The 23,488-nt window shown below is 37.0% G+C and overlaps 1 protein-coding gene across 1 annotated transcript in view; it reads right to left on the bottom strand.

Moving 5' to 3' along the window:
• Window positions 1–995: 995 nt before the first annotated feature.
• Window positions 996–23,488, bottom strand: part of LOC133656320 (huntingtin-interacting protein 1-related protein-like) — a 96,846-nt gene continuing 74,353 nt past the window's right edge. Inside the window, exons 22-33 of the mRNA XM_062057349.1 lie at window positions 19,015–19,101; window positions 10,833–10,940; window positions 10,631–10,767; window positions 10,459–10,569; window positions 10,329–10,387; window positions 10,232–10,262; window positions 10,087–10,149; window positions 6,883–6,983; window positions 6,589–6,818; window positions 4,739–4,800; window positions 1,392–1,988; window positions 996–1,325 (exon numbers count right to left, since the gene is read on the bottom strand). Coding sequence (XP_061913333.1) covers window positions 1,290–1,325; window positions 1,392–1,988; window positions 4,739–4,800; window positions 6,589–6,818; window positions 6,883–6,983; window positions 10,087–10,149; window positions 10,232–10,262; window positions 10,329–10,387; window positions 10,459–10,569; window positions 10,631–10,767; window positions 10,833–10,940; window positions 19,015–19,101 — 1,622 coding nt within the window. The 3' untranslated portion in view covers window positions 996–1,289. The remainder of the gene's footprint in view (window positions 1,326–1,391; window positions 1,989–4,738; window positions 4,801–6,588; window positions 6,819–6,882; window positions 6,984–10,086; window positions 10,150–10,231; window positions 10,263–10,328; window positions 10,388–10,458; window positions 10,570–10,630; window positions 10,768–10,832; window positions 10,941–19,014; window positions 19,102–23,488) is intronic.

Raw genomic sequence — 23,488 nt, 5'->3', positions numbered from 1 at the left:
TGTGGGATCACAGTATGGGGCCATTTCTGAACTGAATCGCAAGATGGATCACATCATGGAGAAGCTTGCTGAAAGGGTAAAATTGGATATGAGAGCCAACATGGACGAATGGAACAGACAAGCGATTGTAATGTCTGCTCGCGGAAAAACAAAAATCCTAATCTACGATTTCACTCCCTCGAATGGCCTTGATGCAACAACAAGAACAGGCTGTTCTGTAAACATCCCCTGAGGACTCTCAAAGATGGACGCTTTTGACCTCCCTCCCTCCTCAACGACACCTGGAAGTCGAACTTTGCTTGCATTGCATGCAGAACGGCCCCGGGCCTATGGACACAACACCACTACACTCAAAGACAATGGGCATATACACAAACACACTCCCCACCCCCGCCCCACGCCTTCACCACCACTTGATTCCCCTTCGGGGCGATGGACGGCTGAGTAGCACTTTATAGCAGCAGTCGACCTCCAGGGTCCCAACTCCCCCCTCCCCTCTGTTGCGAGTTGTTGTGATTATATGTAATTTGTTTATATGTGGTATGGCAAATTAGGTTTTTTCCCTTGGACTTAGTCTGGACCCACTCCGAGGGTCCAGCCTTTGACTGATATTTTTTACTCTTCCCCCCTTTCCCAATATCACCTTTTTCCCACCTTTTTTAAGGGGCGCCGTAAGTGGCTGATCTGTTGGCGGTCCCGTCTTGTCTCCCTGTAACGTATGTCTGCTCTTAGCGGGACTGTGCCCAAAATGTCATTTCAGTTCTTATGTGTCTTGTACATGTTAAAGAATGGACAATAATAAAGCATCCTGAATCCTGAATCCTGATAATGAACCAAACCATTTCAAAAGATAATTTAATGTGAGTAAAGATGTGATATATGGCAAATTAGCCAGATAAATGTGTCATATTTCAAACATTTTATGAATTTATTGTACAATAATGACTTTTTTGTGGTGCAACACAGCCAATATTTAGCGCTGTTGCCTTGTCGGCTTTTTAATCATTTAATTTCTACAGCTTCCAAGTTGACTCCCTGCTCGCAGAATTCCAAAATGTATGAGTAAAAAAAAAAAAAAGTAGAGTTGATAAGTCTGAGAATGTGCAGAAATATTAAGAGGAGGAGAAAAGTGCTTTTGCTGTAATGGTCACACTTGAACGCTAGAGGGCGACATAACTCTCCTGATAACTTTGGGAGAGTTTGGAGCCAAATGAGAAGGAATGAAAGCGAAAGTTGAAGAGAAATAAATCATATGACACGTGTTTCCTCTGCGGGGGGGGGGGGGGGCCTCAAGATTCTTCATTTCTGGCTTCCGGTCGCTTGAACTGCGAAGGAATCACAAAGACGTCAACATTACGGGTGAGGTTTTTTTTCTGCTGATGTGATCTTACCGCGTTCTTAAACAGGTTTCCAGATTTGCTGAAGATGCTGGGTTTCCTCAAGTTGAGGCCGAGTTTGTCCAAGCCCTTCGCGTCTGTGGTCGGCGTGGTTGTGGTTGTGGTGGTGGCGGCGCTGGCGGTATGTAACTGGGATGGCGGCTGGGAGAAGCTGGACGTCAATGAGGAAGGTTGAGAGGATGAGAAGGTCTGAGGTGCGACGTAATTGAGGCTGGGGCTCGGCGTGTAAGACTGCGGTGGCGTGTAGGAATGGGATGGCGTGTAGGAATGTGATGGCGTGTAAGGCTGAGGCGGCGTGTACGTCTGAGTGGGCGTGTACGTCTGAGTGGGCGTGTACGCCACCGGCGGCGGGAAAGACGGCGTGGCGGCGGCAGGCGCGAAAGGGTTGGTAGATGCGAAGCTCTGCGGCGAAGGCTGCGCGGGCGAGAAAGTGTCGGGGTCCAGCAGAGTGGGCGGCGGCGGCGGCGGGAAGCTGTCGTCCCCGTTCACCCTGTCGTCCTCCCCGGCGCCAAGGTCGTAGTGCCGCTTCCTGAGCTCGCCCAGGCGGACGCGCTCCTGCTCCAGCTGACTTTCCAGCTGCAGAACCTTCACCTAAAAGCAAAGGTCAAAACAAAAATAGTTCACTTCCTGTTCATCAGCAATACAGGAAGTGGATACATTAGTTCCAGGATCAAACTGCGGGATGGGTGCCCTTTACTTTTGTACCTGGGGACAATTTAAATCTCGCATTAGATGGCAGTATTGTTTAGCTTATCTATGGTATGTTGTCTAACTGAAAAGGAGCTTTTTCCATGAAGCTGAATGTGATATGTTGCGCCCCACAAAGTGTTTGTACTGTAAGTATTGGGCTTGTTACACATCAGCTGTTTTTATTGTTACATTTGTCGTTATCATTAGCAAAGGTGGAAGTGTTAAAATCGCCATGTGAAATTGCTAATGCTAGTAGTAGCCTGTCGATGAAACCGATTGTTTACGTGAGCCTGGTGTTTAGTCTGCAACCGGACGTGACGTCACACGCAACCAAGGTATCGTAATTGTTAGTATTAGTCAATCAGTATCGTTTGATTTGACGAGAATCGGAATTCCTTCGGTGCCTATAAAAGTACCGAATTCGGGCCTTTTAATTTCACATGTTTAGGGTCCAACTCTGGGATGGGTACCGTTTACTTTTGTACCTGGGGACGATTTGAGTCTCATTTGCAAAGCAGTTGCACTTCCAAGACATTAGATGGCAGTATTGTTTAGCTTATTTATGGTATGTTGTCTAACTGAAAAGGAGCTTTTTCCATGAATCTGAATGTGATATGTTGCGCCCCATAAAGTGTTTATACTGTAAGTATTGGGCTTGTTACACATCAGCTGTTTGATTGTAACATTCATCTTAGTTGTCGTAATCATTAGCAAAGGTGTTAAAATCGCCATGTGAAATTGCTAATGCTAATAGTAGTCTGTCGATGAAACCGATTGTTTACGTGAGCCTGGTGTTTAGTCTGCAACCGGACGTGACGTCACACGCAACCAAGGTATCGTAATTGTCAGTATTAGTCGATCAGTATCGTTTGATTTGACGAGAATCGGAATTCCTTCGGTGCCTATGAAAGTACCGAATTCGGGCCTTTTAATTTCACATGTTTAGGGTCCAACTCTGGGATGGGTACCGTTTATTTTTGTACCTGGGGACGATTTGAGTCTCATTTGCAAAGCAGTTGCACTTCCAAGACATTAGGTGGCAGTATTGTTTAGCTTATTTATGGTATGTTGTCTAACTGATAGGGAGCTTTTTCCATGAATCTGAATGTGATATGTTGCGCCCCACAAAGTGTTTATACTGTAAGTATTGGGCTTGTTCCATGATTGTAACATTCATCTTAGTTGTCGTTATCATTAGCAAAGGTGTTAAAATCGCCATGTGAAATTGCTAATGCTAATAGTAGCCTGTCGATGAAACCGATTGTTTACGTGAGCCTGGTGTTTAGTCTGCAACCGGACGTGACGTCACACGCAACCAAGGTATCGTAATTGTCAGTATTAGTCGATCAGTATCGTTTGATTTGACGAGAATCGGAATTCCTTCGGTGCCTATAAAAGTACCGAATTCGGGCCCTTTAATTTCACATGTTTAAATTCTAGGCAGCCTTTCCTGTTCTACAGTTATCATCACACTTTTCAACCGGACTCCCCGACAAAAGCCGAGCTGAGTAGGTACCATGCCGTGGAAAAGGGAACAAGGCCAATACCATAGTATGTACCATTTTCTACCCCAATGCTGGGTTGAGCCTGTTGAGTCATATTTATGGGTTATTTCTAAGGAGTTAGGTAGTTTTTGTGACCAGTATCTTAAAAAATTATAAGTTGCAATACCGACCTCTGCCTGTTTGAGTCATATATCATTAGGACATTCAGACTACAAAAAACCTTAAAATACCCAAGTTATTTGGTAGAATTGACCCAGCATCGCAGTTAAAATGACCCAGCATTTGGGTTGAATTTATAACACCTCTCGCTGGGTTGAATAAACAAAGCGTTGGTTTGGTCCAATAGTTACACAGCAGCTGGGTAGAAAACTACCCAAATTGGGTATTTTTTAACCCAGCGGTTTTTAGAGTGTATAGTGAAATGCATCACTGGAGTCCCTCAAGGTGCCGTCCTCAAGCCCCTTCATCATCCACGTGGTATCGGCTTTATGTCCTGGGCATGACGTTAAAGTGCATCCGGCAGTGGAGGCTCCTCTATGGGGTCTTGGGGAACTCAGAGGTTAACCCCTTTACTACTGTTACCCCAGGTGGCCCTTGGCAAAGGCCTGGTACCTGACTGCCCCCTAGCCAGGGATACGGTGAAGACCTCAACGGCGGAGCAGGCGGAAGACGGTAGATGTAAGAACCACCACAACGGCTGCGATGGCGGAAGAAGGCACCCCCACATCCATGTGGGCCCGGAAATAAAAACCCAAGACCTCAACGGTGTAACAGGCGGAGGATGATTGCTAACCCTATGGAGCGTCACAACGGCTGGGATGGCGGAAGAAGGCTGCAGCAGAAAAGGGTCCCCAGTCGTCTTGGACTCCATGCCACTGGACTCTGACCCGGATCTGTCAAGGATGGTGTGGTGACTGTCTGTGCACCAGTCTCCCCACGTTAAACAAAGTCACGCACAGGCATCCTCCATAGAGGGATACCCCCTACCAGGAGGACCATCATACTCGCTTCGAGTGACCGCCGATGATGGTATCGGCTCGGGACGCTGACCACTACATATAGTGCCTCCTTGTATCTGCTAGTACATCTTTTTTTTGCAATTTGAAAAAGTACAAGCAGACATTTTTTGAGACGAGTTGGACTGACCTGAGCCTCCATTTCCTCTTTCTTCAGTTTGATGAGTGACATTCCGGAGAAATCCATCGACCCTGTGAGGACATCCAGGTCAGGATAGTTAGTACCTCTTCTCTACTAAAACAGGAGTCATACTTTAACTAACATTTTTTGATAATTGGAAACCGGGCTTGCTGAGGAGGGACGGCCTTCACACGAACAGGGAAGGTGCCATCACTCTTCCCAGGAATATAGATCACTGGTTGAGTCACACTTGACTGACTACACTAGAGCAAGCCCGGTCACAGGCAATTACGGTGTCTGTTAGTTCGGGTGAGGAGTCAGTTAAGCAAGAACTAACCAGAGCCAGGCTGGAAAATTCCTGCACACATAGCATTCCTCGTAGAATAATACATAACTCACATTTTTCCTGTAGTGACTGTGCCAGAAGTGAACACGCATTCTACTGAGGTGGCAAATGATGACGCATCCGATCTATCGCAGCACCAAGCAAACAATCTCAAGACCCCCATCATATCAATTCCTAGATGTGATCGAAATTATTTAAGGCGCTCTGCGCAAAATAGACGTAACTCTATTAATATCAGTACTACGGATACCATTAACAAAAATGCCCACTACCTATAACATGTGCTTTTTAAACATCAGATCATTGTCTCCCAAAACGTTATTAGTTAATGAGGTCATTAGAGACAACAATCTTAACGTCATTGGTCTCAGCGAAACCTGGCTAAAATCAGATGAATTTTTCCCGCTTAACGGGGCATCTCCTAACTATAGGAGTGCACATATTGCCCGTCCCTATAAAAGGAGTGGAGGGGTTGCACTAATATCCAATGAAACATTAACCTTACCCCTAACCTAAGTAATGAGTATAAATCATTTGAGGTGCTAACTATGAGGTCTGTCCCACCGCTAACTCTCTATCTGGCTGTTATTTACCGCCCCCTGGGCCCTATTCGGACTTTATCACCGAATTGTCAGAGTTTGTCGCTGATCTAGTGACACACGCAGAAAATATAATTATAATGGGGGATTTTAGTATCCATAGGAATACCCCGTCAGACTCTCTGTGCGTGGCGCTCCAGACTATGATTGATAGCTGTGGTCTCACACAAATAATAAATGAACCCAAGCATCGCAACGGTAATACGATAGATAGATAGATAGATAGATATATAGATATATAGATAGTACTTTATTGATAGACCTAGTCCTTGTCCGTGGTGTCACCACCTCCAGAATTATGGTACTCCCGTACACTAAAGTAATTATTTGAATTTCGAAGCTCAGCCCCATGCCCCGCTCACATCCTGTGACGTAGGCAAACTTCCTTCGCAATTTATTATTGTCCGTCTTTCTTGTATCTTTCATTTTAACTTCAACTTATTTGGTAAAGTCCCTAGGAGGAGTTTGTTAAGGTACGACACTAACAAAACATAACCTATTGTTACTATGACAATCTACAAGGTTAATACAGCTAGCTTCGCTTTCTTCCCCTCCATTTGTCTGCTTTCATTGCCTATTCGGACTTTATCAGTGAATTTTCAGAGTTTGTCGCTGATCTAGTGACGCACGCAGATAATATAATTATAATGGGGGATTTTAATATCCATATGAATACCCTCGCCAGACCCTCCGTGCGTGGCGCTCCAGAGTATAATTGATAGCTGTGGTCTTACACAAATAATAAATTAACCCAAACATCGCAACGGTAATACGATAGACCTAGTCCTTGTCCGGGGTGTCACCACCTCCAGAGTTATGGTACTCCCCTACACTAATGTAGGTCATTGCCTTGTAAAATTCAAAGTTCTGACTCATTGTCAACAAGCTGCTAATAACCAATGGCGTTGGCTTACCTTCGTCCGAGATCTGCCGCTGTCCGTGCTTGGAGGAGGTGACGACCACGGCGGCCATGTCGTTGACGTGGCGCGAGGCCTGCTGCAGCGTGGACAGCTTCCTGTTGCCGCGGTCGGCCTTCACCTTGGAGGCGGCCACCAGCTGAGCCGTGCTGGCGGCGATCTCGTGCGAACAGGCGATGAGCTCCTCGTACGTGCCGCCGTCGCTCACCACCCGGTCGGCGGAGTCTCTGAGGGGTGGTGTTGGGTTAGAAGCGCTCTACGGGAAACGTTGATCATGAACAAGTGTCTCACAGCAGCTGAGTGGCGCCCCAGCCCACGGCCTTGGACGCCGAGATGAGGCCTTCGGTCCAGCGGGAGTTTTTGGCGTAGAATTCTGTAGAGGAAGCGGCTCCCTGTGTGGGGTCAGCACACGCAAGAAGTCATGTTGTTGCATCACTAAAAATACATCACCCTGTTAACTAAACATTTTTATGAAATATTACTCTGATATACTTTAGCCCTAATCATCAGCAATGCTTACTTCTCTATAGTTGTAAATGTATATGTATAAACACACATGTGTATATATATATATATATATATATATATATATATATATATATATATATATATATATATATATATATATATATATATATATATATATATATATATATATATATATACATATATATATACATGTGTGTGTATATACATATACAAACATATGTGTGTGTATATACATATATATAAACATATGTGTGTGTGTATATGCGTGTATATATATATATATATATATATAAATATACAGAATATATGTGTATATATGCATAAAAACACATACATACTGTATATATATATATTTACATATATATACGTATAAACACACGTACGTGTATATATACGTATAAACACACACACGTGTATATACACACACGTAAACATATGCGTATATATACACATACATATATACACATATGTATATATATATATACGTATATGTGTGTATATACATATATACACATATGTGTGTGTATACATATATATAAACGTATGTGTGTGTGTATATGCGTGTATATATATATATATATGCGTGTATATATATATATATATATATATAAATAAACAGTATATACGTGTGTACGCATAAAAACACATACATACTGTATATATATATATATTTACATATATATACTTATAAACACACATACGTGTATATATATATACGTATAAACACACACACGTATACACACACACACACGTAAACATATGCGTATATATACACATACATATATACACATATGTATATATACACACATATACACGTATATATAAATATATATGTATATATAAACGTATATATAGACATATACAGTACGTATATATATACACACGTACCTGTATGTATATATATACACATGTATATACACACGTATATGTACACACACACATATATACATACCGTACGTATATACGCATATACACGCACGCGTATATACACGCATATACGCACACGCGCACGTACAAGCGCGCACACGTTTTCAAAAAGCCCTATTTTACCTCTTTCTGGAAAGTTTTTACAGTCCACATTTTTCAACCGTTTTTGACCATTCCACCTTCAAAACATTCCTCTCTTATTTTTTTTGGCACAAATTCCCGGTTTTCCCAAAATTCCATGAACTCCGAAATACCTATGATGAATTCAAAACAAATTATCAATCAAATTGTAGAGTGTAAAATTGACAATAGATTTTACGGTTAAATTCCGCCGACTTGAATTTTTTTTTACCGTAAAATCAACTTTGGTACTGTTTTTTCCATATACTGTAAGACACTAAAACATTGAAGAAAACAAACTAACAAAACATTAAAACAACAAGATTTTACGGTTAAAAAAAACAAACTGGCAGCTCTGTTCCTTGAATTTCACCGCTAAAAACACTGGTAAGGTTTCTCCATTCCATTTATCAAATTTTTTATAGGCTGTAAAAAAAAACCCAGCTGTTTTTACTGTAAAATTCTGGTGACTAAGCTGCCAGTTTTTAAAGTAAAATATAATATTTTTTTTGCAGCTTATGTAAAAAAATATATTGTTAAAGGCCTACTGAAATGATTTTTTTCTATTTAAACGGGGATAGCAGATCCATTCTATGTGTCATACTTGATCATTTCGCGATATTGCCATATTTTTGCTGAAAGGATTTAGTAGAGAACATCGACGATAAAGTTCGCAACTTTTGGTCGCTGATAAAAAAAGCCTTGCCTGTACCGGAAGTAGCGTGACGTCACAGGTTGAAAGGCTCCTCACATTTCCCCATTGTTTACACCAGCAGCGAGAGCGATTCGGACCGAGAAAGCGACGATTACCCCATTAATTTGAGCCAGGATGAAAGATTCGTGGATGAGGAACGTGAGAGTGAAGGACTAGAGTGCAGTGCAGGACGCATCTTTTTTCGCTCTGACCGTAACTTAGGTACAAGCTGGCTCATTGGATTCCACACTCTCTCCTTTTTCTATTGTGGATCACGGATTTGTATTTGAAACCACCTCGGATACTATATCCTCTTGAAAATGAGAGTCGAGAACGCAAAATGGACATTCACAGTGACTTTTATCTCCACGACAATACATCGGCGAAGCACTTTAGCTACGGAGCTAACGTAATAGCATCGGGCTTAACTGCAGATAGAAACAAAATAAATAAACCCCTGACTGGAAGGATAGACAGAAGATCAACAATACTATTAAACCATGGACATGTAACTACACGGTTAATGCTTTCCAGCCTGGCGAAGCTTAACAATGCTGTTGCTAACGACGCCATTGAAGCTAACTTAGCAACAGGACCTCACAGAGCTATGCTCAAAACATTAGCGCTCCACCTACGCCAGCCAGCCCTCATCTGCTCATCAACACCCGTGCTCACCTGCGTTCCAGCGATCGACGGAGCGACGAAGGACTTCACCCGATCATCGATGCGGTCGGCGGCTAGCGTCGGATAGCGCGTCTGCTATCCAACTCAAAGTCCTCCTGTTTGTGTTGCTGCAGCCAGCCGCTAATACACCGATCCCACCTACAGCTTTCTTCTTTGCAGTCTTCATTGTTCATTAAAAGATTCACCAACACAGATGTCCAGAATACTGTGGAATTTTTCGATGAAAACAGAGCTTTTTTGTATTGGATTCAATGGTGTCCGAATACTTCTGTTTAACTAGTGACGTCACGCGCATACGTCATCATACATAGACGTTTTCAACCGGAAGTTTAGCGGGAAATTTAAAATGTCACTTTATAAGTTAACCCGGCCGTATTGGCATGTGTTGCAATGTTAAGATTTCATCATTGATATATAAACTATCAGACTGCGTGGTCGCTAGTAGTGGCTTTCAGTAGGCCTTTATATATACATGTATATTCATATATTACTCATTGTTAAAAGCAGCCGTCTGAGGGCAACCATAAAAGCCAAGTGGCCCTCAATGAAAACCAGCTTGACACCCCTGGTATAGAACTCACCCTCCCTCCTTCCACGATGTCTTTCTGTAGGTCGGTGGAGGCCGTGACCAGCATGTGCACCGCCTGAGGACACAACACAAGAGAATATCCTTGAAGTGTCTTCTTCTTTGGGGGGGGGTTTGTTTGTTTTTTTAAATAGCCACACCTTCATCAGGTCCGAGCAGGATCCCAGGATGCTGCGAGGGAAGCGAGGGAGGGAAGTTGAACAAAAAACAAGGGAAGCGGGAAGAGTGTCTTCTCACCTCTGGTTGACCTCCAGCTTCAAACCGCTGGTGTCCCTCCTGGCCTGGGACAGGATCTCCTGAGAAAACACCAAAACGTGACAATCGAGACTTTTTTGGGTTTTTTTTGGCCACAAAACGTCCGTCTCACGTCCATACGCAGCACCGCCTCCTCGATGGCGGTGGACGTGGCGAGCATCTCCTTGTCCACCATGTCTCCCAGCTCCTCCTTGAGGACGTCCTGCCCCTTTGGACGCAGCTCCTGCACAGCAGATATGCTTAGCTCCAGAAGAGTCCTCTTGTGTGTGTGTGTGGGACTCTACCTGCCCCAAAGCCAGGATGCGCTGGACGGCGTAGCGTATGGCGGCGGAGTCGGCCCTCTGCAAGGTGGCCTGCTGCTTCAGGTCCTTCAAGAACTGGAGGCAGTGATTGGAGCAGTCCCGGCAGCTGTCGGTCAAACCTGCGGGAGAACATCCACACCGCTGGAACCCGCGAGATGTGGCGGCGGCGGTTGACGGGACTTACGGTCGGCCTGGTCCGTGGGAGCCGAGTGAGAGGTGGCGCCGCCGTTCACGATGGTGTCGGCCGCCATGTGGGAGAACTGAGTGACGGCTCTCAGCAGGCCGCTGGCGTCTGGAAAGGGAACGGTAAGAGTTGGAGTTTTTCCTTTTCAATGAAGAAATGTTAAGAGCAAGACAGCAAAAACAGGAATGCCTTGTTTAAACATGGAGAGAGGCAGTAATACAGCATCAATCACAATTCAGGTAAAAACAATACAACATAAATCGCAAAATAAGCACTTAGAGCAGGGGTCACCAACCTTTTTGAAGCCAGGAGCTACTCCTTGGGTACTGATTAATGCGAAGGGCTACCAGTTTGATACACACTTAAATAAATTGCCAGAAATAGCCAATTTGCTCAATTTACCTTTAACTCTATGTTATTATTAATAATTAATGATATTTACACTTAATTGAACGGTTTAAAAGAGAGGAAAACACGAAAAAAATGACAATTACATTTTGAAACATAGTTCATCTTCAATTTCGACTCTTTAAAATTCAAAATTCAACCGAAAAAAAGAAGAGAAAAACCTAAAAAAAGAATTTATGGAACATCATTAGTAATTTTTCCTGATTAAGATTAATTTTAGAATTTTGATGACATGTTTTAAATAGGTTAAAATCCAATCTACACTTTGTTAGAATATATAACAAATTGGACCAAGCTATCTTTCTAACAAAGACAAATAATTATTTCTTCTAGATTTTCCAGAACAAAAATTTTAAAAGAAATTCAAATAACCTTGAAATAAGATTTAAATTTGATTGTACAGATTTTCTAGATTTGCCAGAATATTTTTTTTGAATTTTAATCATAATAAGCTTGAAGAAATATTTAAAAAATATTCTTCGTCGAAAAAACAGAAGCTAAAATGAAGAATTAAATTAAAATTTATTTATTATTCTTTACAATAAAAAAAAAAAATTTACTTGAACATTGATTTAAATTGTCAGGAAAGAAGAGGAAGGAATTTAAAAGGTAAAAAGGTATATGTGTTTAAAAATCCTAAAATAATTTTTAAGGTTGTTTTTTTTCCCTAAAATTGTCTTTCTGAAAGTTATAAGAAGCAAAGTAAAAAAAAATTATGAATTTATTTAAACAAGTGAAGACCAAGTCTTTTTAAAATATTTTCTTGGATTTTCAAATTCTATTTGAGTTTTGTCTCTCTTAGAATTAAAAATGTCGGGCAAAGCGAGATCAGCTTGCTAGTAAATGAATAAAATTTAAAAAAATAGAGGCAGCTCACTGGTAAGTGCTGCTATTTGAGCTATTTTTAGAACAGGCCGGCGGGCGACTCATCTGGTCCTTACGGGCTACCTGGTGCCCGCGGGCACCGCGTTGGTGACCCCTGACTTAGACCATAATTGTTATAGAAGAGATTACCAAAATATGACAGTAAGTAATGGTCTTAGAATCCTGAGATCATGCAAAAAAAGCAATACAAATGTATTCAAACATAACTCCTAAACCAGGGGTGTCCAAAGTGCGGCCCGGGGGCCATTTGCGGCCCGCAGCTATTTGTTTACCGGCCCGCCACACATTCTGCAAAAATTGCAAAATTGATAATATTGCAAAAATAAAAAATAAACATTTTAAAAAAGTGGAATGAGGTGAAATCTAACAAGAAAAAGTTGCAATGTTGACACAAAGCTGCCATGCAGGCTGTTTTTTTTCTTTTGTCTTTGTTTATTTTTCTTTTTTTTGCCATTGCTAAAAAAAAAAAAAAAAAAAGACTACAAATCTATGTTATTAAGAATTATTAGTTAACAAATATCACTTTAAAATGTTTTATGTGGAAAAAATGTTGCATATATTGTGTGGTTGCCATATAAAAACATCAAAGTTTTATTCGACAAAAGAGCATAAAACAAACAAAATAATAGTTCAAACGTAAAATGGACAGCTATATCTGAAGTTGATCTCGTAATTTAAGTGTTAAAAGTAAAAAAATAAAAAATTAAAATGTATCACTTTATGAGTGGGGGACCTTTTGGATCCCAAATATATTTAGTAGGATTTTATTTAACTTTTCACTGTGATTACTCAAAAATATGAAAGAATTAAAATCAATGGTGTCCTGCATTATTGATCTTTTAAGGCTCTAATTACTAAATACTGCATATTTCAGTTTTACTACAAAAAACAAAGTTGTCTTTATATAGAGATTTACTGCAAGCGTTAAATTAAAAAAAATAATAATAATTTGACTTATTTTTAACAGTTTAATGACTGAGACCCTTTATAGTCCCCGGGAGCCCTAAAGGTTAAAAAAAAATAAATCCATATATTTTGTTAAGGTTTGAAAATGAAAAATATCAAAATGGCCCCCGCATGCTTACATTTTTCCGTGTACGGCCCTCAGTGGAAAAAGTTTGGACACCCCTGTCCTAAACCAAACATGCAAAATGTCTAATAATGCCTGAAGAAATGTATCTTTGTGAGTTTTACTAGAAAACATTTCTTTTGTAAGGTTTGCAAAGACACAAGTTAGTTTTTTTTACTCAATATGACAGTATAACTTTCATACTAAATGTGAACATTATATAAACATAACTCCAAAACCAAACATGCAATCTGTCTAAAAATGCCTGTAATATTGTATCTATGTGAGTTTTACCTATGTAATATTGTATCTATGTGAGTTTTACCTATGTAATAATCTATCTATGTGAGTTTTACCAAGGTAAAACCTATGTAATATTGTATCTATGTGAGTTTTACTTATGTAAAACCTATGTAATATTGTATCTATGTGAGTTTTACCTATGTAAAACCTATGTAATATTCTATCTATGTGAGTTTTACCTATGTAAAACCTATGTAATATTCTCTGTGAGTTTTACCTATGTAAAACCTATGTAATATTGTATCTATGTAAGTTTTACCTAGGTAAAACCTATGTAATATTGTATCTATGTGAGTTTTACCTATGTAATATTGTATCTATGTGAGTTTTACCAAGGTAAAACCTATGTAATATTGTATCTATGTGAGTTTTACTTATGTAAAACCTATGTAATATTGTATCTATGTGAGTTTTACCTATGTAAAACCTATGTAATATTGTATCTATGTGAGTTTTACCTATGTAAAACCTATGTAATATTGTATCTATGTGACTTTTACCTATGTAAAACCTATGTAATATTGTATCTATATGACTTGTACCTATGTAAAACCTATGTAATATTGTATCTATATGAGTTTTACCTATGTAAAACCTATGTAATATTGTATCTATATGAGTTTTACCTATGTAAAACCTATGTAATATTGTATCTATGTGAGTTTTACCTATGTAAAACCTATGTAATATTGTATCTGTGAGTTTTACCTATGTAAAACCTATGTAATATTGTATCTATGTGAGTTTTACCTATGTAAAACCTATGTAATATTGTATCTATATGAGTTTTACCTATGTAAAACCTATGTAATATTGTATCTATATGAGTTTTACCTATGTAAAACCTATGTAATATTGTATTTATATGAGTTTTACCTACGTAAAACCTATGTAATATTGTATCTATATGAGTTTTACCTATGTAAAACCTATGTAATATTCTATCTATGTGAGTTTTACCTATGTAATATTGTATCTATGTGAGTTTTACCTATGTAGAACCTATGTAATATTGTATCTATGTGAGTTTTACCTATGTAAAACCTATGTAATATTGTATGTGTGAGTTTTACCTATGTAAAACCTATGTAATATTGTATCTATGTGACTTTTACCTATGTAAAACCTATGTAATATTGTATCTATATGAGTTGTACGTATGTAAAACCTATGTAATATTGTATCTATATGAGTTTTACCTATGTAAAACCTATGTAATATTGTATCTATATGAGTTTTACCTATGTAAAACCTATGTAATATTGTATCTATATGAGTTTTACCTATGTAAAACCTATGTAATATTGTATCTATATGAGTTTTACCTATGTAAAACCTATGTAATATTGTATCTATATGAGTTTTACCTACGTAAAACCTATGTAATATTGTATCTATATGAGTTTTACCTACGTAAAACCTATGTAATATTGTATCTATGTGAGTTTTACCTGTGTAAAACCTATGTAATATTGTATCTATGTGAGTTTTACCTATGTAAAACCTATGTAATATTGTATCTATGTAAGTTTTACCTATGTAAAACCTATGTAATATTGTATCTATGTGAGTTTTACCTATGTAAAACCTATGTAATATTGTATCTGTGTGAGTTTTACCTATGTAAAACCTATGTAATATTGTATTTATGTGACTTTTACCTATGTAAAACCTATGTAATATTGTATCTATGTGAGTTTTACCTATGTAAAACCTATGTAATATTGTTATCTATGTGAGATTTACCTATGTAAAACCTATGTAATATTGTATCTATGTGAGTTTTACCTAGGTAAAACCTATGTAATATTGTATCTATGTGACTTTTACCTATGTAAAACCTATGTAATATTGTATCTATGTGAGTTTTACCTATGTAATATTGTATCTATGTGAGTTTTACCTATGGAATATTGTATCTATGTGAGTTTTACCTATGTAATATTGTATCTATGTGAGTTTTACCTATGTAATATTGTATCTATGTGACTTTTACCTATGTAAAACCTATGTAATATTGTATCTATGTGAGTTTTACCTATGTAATATTGTATCTATGTGAGTTTTACCTATGGAATATTGTATCTATGTGAGTTTTACCTATGTAAAACCTATGTAATATTGTATCTATGTGAGTTTTACCTATGTAAAACCTATGTAATATTGTATCTATGTGACTTTTACCTATGTAAAACCTATGTAATATTGTATCTATGTGAGTTTTACCTATGTAAAACCTATGTAATATTGTATCTATGTGACTTTTACCTATGTAAAACCTATGTAATATTGTATCTATATGAGTTGTACCTATGTAAAACCTATGTAATATTGTATCTACCGGTATATGAGTTTTACCTATGTAAAACCTATGTAATATTGTATCTATATGAGTTTTACCTATGTAAAACCTATGTAATATTGTATCTATATGAGTTTTACCTATGTAAAACCTATGTAATATTGTATCTATGTGACTTTTACCTATGTAAAACCTATGTAATATTGTATCTATGTGAGTTTTACCTATGTAAAACCTATGTAATATTGTATCTATGTGACTTTTACCTATGTAAAACCTATGTAATATTGTATCTATATGAGTTGTACCTGTGTAAAACCTATGTAATATTGTATCTATGTGACTTTTACCTATGTAAAACCTATGTAATATTGTATCTATGTGACTTTTACCTATGTAAAACCTATGTAATATTGTATCTATATGAGTTGTACCTATGTAAAACCTATGTAATATTGTATCTATATGAGTTTTACCTATGTAAAACCTATGTAATATTGTATCTATATGAGTTTTACCTAGGTAAAACCTATGTAATATTGTATCTATGTGAGTTTTACCTATGTAAAACCTATGTAATATTGTATCTATGTGAGTTTTACCTATGTAAAACCTATGTAATATTGTATCTATATGAGTTTTACCTATGTAAAACCTATGTAATATTGTATCTATATGAGTTTTATCTATGTAAAACCTATGTAATATTGTATCTATGTGAGTTTTACCTATGTAAAACCTATGTAATATTGTATCTGTGTGACTTTTACCTATGTAAAACCTATATTGTATCTATGTGAGTTTTACCTATGTAAAACCTATGTAATATTGTATCTATGTGAGTTTTACCTATGTAAAACCATACCTGGTTGTCCAAATTAGGCATAATAATGTGTTAATTCCACGACTGTATATATCGGTATCGGTTAATATCGGTGTCGGTTGATATCGGTATCGGTAATTAAGAGTTGGACAATATCGGATATCGGCAAAAAGCCATTATCGGACATCCCTAGAAAAAAGCAATAAAATGTATTCAAACATAACTCCTAAACCAAACATGCAAAATGTCTAAAAATGCCTGAAGAAATGTATCTTTGTGAGTTTTAGATATTGTATCTATGTGAGTTTTACCTATGTAAAACCTATGTAATATTGTATCTATGTGAGTTTTACCTATGTAAAACCTATGTAATATTGTATCTATGTGAGTTTTACCTATGTAGAACCTATGTAATATTGTATCTATGTGAGTTTTACCTAGGTAAAACCTATGTAATATTGTATCTATGTGACTTTTACCTATGTAAAACCTATGTAATATTGTATCTATGTGACTTTTACCTATGTAAAACCTATGTAATATTGTATCTATGTGAGTTTTACCTATGTAATATTGTATCTATGTGAGTTTTACCTATGTAAAACCTATGTAATATTGTATCTATGTGAGTTTTACTAGAATCAGGTGTTTCGGTAAGGTTTGCAAATACAAAAATGAGGTTTTACTCATAATGACAGTATAACTGTCACACTCAATATGACAGTTATTTAATAATAACTCCTAAACCACACATGCAAAATGGTTAATAATGCCTGAAATAAAACATCCTTGTGAGTTTTACTCAAAACATATACTTTTTTAAGGCTTGCAGACACAAACAGTAGTTTTTTACTCAATATGACAGTAATGTTCTTAGAATCCTGAGATAATGCGAAAAAAGTAGAGATGTCCGATAATATCGACCTGCCGATATTATCGGGCGATAAATGCTTTAAAATGTAATATCGGAAATTAACGGTATCGTTTTTTTTATTATCTGTATCGTTTTTTTTTAGGTTTTTTATTTATTTATTTTTTATTAAATCAACATAAAAAACACAAGATACACTTACAATTAGTGCACCAACCCAAAAAACCTCCCTCCTCCATTTACACTCATTCACACAAAAGAGTTGTTTCTTTCTGTTATTAATATTCTGGTTCCTACATTATATATCAATATATATCAATACAGTCTGCAAGGGATACAGTCCGTAAGCACACATGATTGTGCGTGCTGCTGCTCCACTAATAGTACTAACCTTTAACAGTTAATTTTACTCATTTTCATTAATTACTAGCTTCTATGTAACTGTTTTTATATTGTTTTACTTTCTTTTTTATTCAAGAAAATGTTTTTAATTGATTTATCTTATCTTATTTTATTTTATTTTTTTAAAAAAGGACCTTATCTTCACCATACCTGGTTGTCCAAATTACGCATAATAATGTCTTAATTCCACGACTGTATATATCGGTATCGGTTGATATCGGTATCAGTAATTAAGAGTTGGACAATATCGGAATATCGAATATCGGCAAAAAGCCATTATCGGACATCCCTAGAAAAAAGCAATAAAATGTATTCAAACATAACTCCTAAACCAAACATGCAAAATGTCTAATAATGCCTGAAGAAATGTATCTTTGTGAGTTTTACTAGAAAAAATATATTTTCTAAGGTTTGCAAAGACACAAGTTAGTTTTTTTTACTCAATATGACAGTATAACTTTCATACTAAATATGAACGTTATATACCGTATTTTTCGGACTATAAGTCGCAGTTTTTTTTCATAGTTTGGCCGGGGGTGCGACTTATACTCAGGAGCGACTTATACTCAGGAGCGACTTATGTGTGAAATGATTAACACATTAGCGTAAAATATCCAATAATATTATTTATCTCATTCACGTAAGAGACTAGACGTATAAGATTTCATGGGATTTAGCGATTAGGAGTGACAGATTGTTTGGTAAACGTATAGCATGTTCTATATGTTATAGTTATTTGAATGACTCTTACCATAATATGTTACGTTAACATACCAGGCACGTTCTCAGTTGGTTATTTATGCCTCATATAACGTACACTTATTCAGCCTGTTGTTCACTATTCTTTAGACATTTGAAATTGCCTTTCAAATGTCTATTCTTGGTGTTGGCTTTTATCAAATACGTTTCCCCAAAAAATACGACTTATACTCCAGTGCGACTTATATACTGTATGTTTTTTTCCTTCTTTATTATGCATTTTCGGCAGGTGCGTCTTATACTTCGGAGCGACTTATACTCCGAAAAATACGGTAAACATAACTCCAAAACCAAACATGCTATCACGCACGCACGCACGCACACACACACACACACACACACACACACACACACACTAACCATTCCTGTTTCCCAGGTAGGCCAAATGGCTCTGCTGCATTTTGTCCACTGAGCCCAGAGTGATCTCAGCACGGTTCACCAAATAATCTGAGAAGCAAAAAGATATAAAAGACATAATTATATATATATATATATATATATATATATATATATATATATATATATATATATATATATATATATATATATATATATATATATATATATATATATATAATATTTCCGCTGTAGTTGGTAAAAAATGTCGAGTTAGGTGCTAAAAGTTTCGCTCCAGTTGGTAAAAAAAAATTCAAGCTGGGTTCTAAAAGTTTGAGCGAGATGCTAACAATTTTCCAGTGTGGTGCTAAAATTTCATGTGCTCTTTGCTGAAAAAATTTCAAGCTTGGCTGGCAAAGTTTTTGAGCTCGGTGCTAAAAAAAAATTGCGCTGAGTGCTAAAAATGTTCCAATTAGGTGCTAATATTTCCGCTCTAGTTGGTAAAAAAAAATGTTGAGCTAGGTCCTAAAAGTTTAAGCTAGTTGCTAACAATTTTCCAGCGAGGTGCTAAAATTTCAGCTCTAGTTGGTAAAAAAAAATATTGAGCTAGGTTGGAAAAGTTTTCGAGCGAGGTGGTAACAATTTTCCAGCTAGGTGTTAAAAATGTTTGCGCTAAGTGCTAAAAAATTTCCAGCTAGGTGTTAAAATTTCCGCGCTAGTTGGTAAAAAAAAAATTTGAGCAAGGTTCTAAAAGTTTGAGCTAGGTGCTAACAATTTTCCAGCCGAGTGCTAAAATTTCCGCTCTAGTTGGAAAAAAAAAAATTCAAATTAGGTTCTAAAAGTTTGAGCTAAGTGCTAAAAATGTTCCAACTAGGTGTGAAAATTTCCGCTCTAGTTGGTAAAAAAAAATTGTGCTAGGTTCTTAAAGTTTGAGCTAGTTGCTAACAATTTTCCAGCGAGGTGCTAAAATGTATGCTCTAGTTGGTAAAAAAAAATATTGAGCTAGGTTGGAAAAGTTTTCGAGCGAGGTGGTAACAAGTTTCCAGCTAAGTGCTAAAAATGTTTGCGCTAAGTGCTAAAAAATTTCCAGCTAGGTGTTAAAATTTCCGCTCTAGTTGGTAAAAAAAAAATTTGAGCAAGGTTCTAAAAGTTTGAGCTAGGTGCTAACAATTTTCCAGCCGAGTGCTAAAATTTCCGCTCTAGTTGGTAAAAAAAAAAATTCGAATTAGGTTCTAAAAGTTTGAGCTAAGTGCTAAAAATGTTCAAATTAGGTGCGAAAATTTCCGCTGTAGTTGCTAAAAAAAATGTTGAGCTAGGTCCTAAAACTTTGAGCTAGTTGCTAACAATTTTCCAGCGAGGTGCTAAAATTTCAGCTCTAGTTGGTAAAAAAAAATATTGAGCTAGGTTGGAAAAGTTTTCGAGCGAGGTGGTAACAATTTTCCAGCTAAGTGCAAAAAATGTTTGCGCTAAGTGCTAAAAAATTTCCAGCTAGGTGTTAAAATTTCCGCGCTAGTTGGTAAAAAAAAAATTTCAGCAAGGTTCTAAAAGTTTGAGCTAGTTGCTAACAATTTTCCAGCCAGGTGCTAAAATTTCCGCTCTAGTTGGTAAAAAAAAAATTCGAATTAGGTTCTAAAAGTTTCAGCTAAGTGCTAAAAATGTTCCAACTAGGTGCGAAAATTTCCGCTGTAGTTGCTAAAAAAAATGTTGAGCTAGGTCCTAAAACTTTGAGCTAGTTGCTAACAATTTTCCAGCGAGGTGCTAAAATTTCAGCTTTAGTTGGTATAAAAAAATATTGAGCTAGGTTGGAAAAGTTTTCGAGCGAGGTGGTAACAATTTTCCAGCTAAGTGCTAAAAATGTTTGCGCTAAGTGCTAAAAAATTTCCAGCTACGTGTTAAAATTTCCGCTCTAGTTGGTAAAAAAAAAATTTGAGCAAGGTTCTAAAAGTTTGAGCTAGGTGCTAACAATTTTCCAGCCGAGTGCTAAAATTTCCGCTCTAGTTGGAAAAAAAAAAATTAAAATTAGGTTCTAAAAGTTTGAGCTAAGTGCTAAAAATGTTCCAACTAGGTGTGAAAATTTCCGCTCTAGTTGGTAAAAAAAAAATTGTGGTAGGTTCTAAAAGTTTCAGCTAGTTGCTAACAATTTTCCAGCGAGGTGCTAAAATTTCCGCTCCAGTTGGTTAAAAAAAATGTTGAGCTAGGTTGGAAAAGTTTTCGAGCGAGGTGGTAACAATTTTCCAGCTAGGTGCTAAAAATGTTTGCGCTAAGTGCTAAAAAATTTCCAGCTAGGTGTTAAAATTTCCGCTCTGGTTAGTAAAAAAAAAAAATTTGAGCAAGGTTCTAAAAGTTTGAGCTAGGTGCTAACAATTTTCCAGCCGAGTGCTAAAATTTCCGCTCTAGTTGGTAAAAAAAAAATTTGAATTAGGTTCTAAAAGTTTGAGCTAAGTGCTAAAAATGTTCCAACTAGGTGTGAAAATTTCCGCTCTAGTTGGTAAAAAAAAATTGTGCTAGGTTCTTAAAGTTTGAGCTAGTTGCTAACAATTTTCCAGCGAGGTGCTAAAATTTCCACTCTTGTTGGTAAAAAAAAATGTTGAGCTAGGTTGGAAAAGTTTTCGAGCGAGGTGGTAACAATTTTCCAGCTAGGTGCTAAAAATGTTTGCGCTAAGTGCTAAAAAATTTCCAGCTAGGTGTTAAAATTTCCGCTCTAGTTGGTAAAAAAAAAATTTGAGCAAGGTTCTAAAAGTTTGAGCTAGTTGCTAACAATTTTCCAGCCGAGTGCTAAAATTTCCGCTCTAGTTGGTAAAAAAAAATGTGAATTAGTTTCTAAAAGTTTGAGGTAAGTGCTAAAAATGTTCCAACTAGCTGCGAAAATTTCCGCTCTAGTTGGTAAAAAAAAATGTTGAGCTAGGTCCTAAAAGTTTGAGCTAGTTGCTAACAATTTTCCAGCGAGGTGCTAAAATTTCCACTCTTGTTGGTAAAAAAAAAATGTTGAGCTAGGTTGGAAAAGTTTTCGAGTGAGGTGGTAACAATTTTCCAGCTAAGTGCTAAAAATGTTTGCGCTAAGTGCTAAAAAATTTCCAGCTAGGTGTTAAAATTTCCGCGCTAGTTGGTAAAAAAAAATTTGAGCAAGGTTCTAAAAGTTTGAGCTAGTTGCTAACAATTTTCCAGCGAGGTGCTAAAATTTACGCTGTAGTTGGTAAAAAAAAAATTCGAATTAGGTTCTAAAAGTTTGGCTAAGTGCTAAAAATGTTCCAACTAGGTGCGAAAATTTCCGCTGTAGTTTCTAAAAAAAATGTTGAGCTAGGTCCTAAAACTTTGAGCTAGTTGCTAACAATTTTCCAGCGAGGTGCTAAAATTTCAGCTCTAGTTGGTAAAAAAAAATATTGAGCTAGGTTGGAAAAGTTTTCGAGCGAGGTGGTAACAATTTTCCAGCTAGGTGTTAAAAATGTTTGCGCTAAGTGCTAAAAAATTTCCAGCTAGGTGTTAAAATTTCCGCGCTAGTTGGTAAAAAAAAATTTTGAGCAAGGTTCTAAAAGTTTGAGCTAGTTGCTAACAATTTTCCAGCGAGGTGCTAAAATTTACGCTCTAGTTGGTAAAAAAAAAATTCGAATTAAGTTCTAAAAGTTTGAGCTAAGTGCTAAAAATGTTCCAACTAGGTGTGAAAATTTCCGTTCTAGTTGGTAAAAAAAAATTGTGCTAGGTTCTTAAAGTTTGAGCTAGTTGCTAACAATTTTCCAGCGAGGTGCTAAAATTTCAGCTCTAGTTGGTAAAAAAAAATATTGAGCTAGGTTGGAAAAGTTTTCGAGCGAGGTGGTAACAATTTTCCAGCTAAGTGCTAAAAATGTTTGCGCTAAGTGGTAAAAAAATTCCAGCTAGGTGTTAAAATTTCCGCTCTAGTTGGTAAAAAAAAAATTTGAGCAAGGTTCTAAAAGTTTGAGCTAGGTGCTAACAATTTTACAGCCGAGTGCGAAAATTTCCGCTCTAGTTGGAAAAAAAAAAATTCAAATTAGGTTCTAAAAGTTTGAGCTAAGTGCTAAAAATGTTCCAACTAGGTGTGAAAATTTCCGCTCTAGTTGGTAAAAAAAAAAATTGTGCTAGGTTCTAAAAGTTTGAGCTAGTTGCTAACAATTTTCCAGCGAGTTGCTAAAATTTCCGCTCTAGTTGGTAAAAAAAAATGTTGAGCTAGGTTGGAAAAGTTTTCGAGCGAGGTGGTAACAATTTTCCAGCTAGGTGCTAAAAATGTTTGCGCTAAGTGCTAAAAAATTTCCAGCTAGGTGTTAAAATTTCCGCTCTGGTTGGTAAAAAAAAATTTGAGCAAGGTTCTAAAAGTTTGAGCTAGGTGCTAACAATTTTCCAGCCGAGTGCTAAAATTTCCGCTCTATTTGGTAAAAAAAAAATTCGAATTAGGTTCTAAAAGTTTGAGCTAAGTGCTAAAAATGTTCCAACTAGGTGCGAAAATTTCCGCTGTAGTTGCTAAAAAAAATGTTGAGCTAGGTCCTAA

This window comes from Entelurus aequoreus, linkage group LG08, assembly GCF_033978785.1.
Source record: "Entelurus aequoreus isolate RoL-2023_Sb linkage group LG08, RoL_Eaeq_v1.1, whole genome shotgun sequence".
In the NCBI taxonomy this organism is placed as follows: domain Eukaryota; kingdom Metazoa; phylum Chordata; class Actinopteri; order Syngnathiformes; family Syngnathidae; genus Entelurus; species Entelurus aequoreus.
Note: the sequence above shows the minus strand (reverse complement) of the source record. Positions and strands in the feature narration are given on the sequence as shown.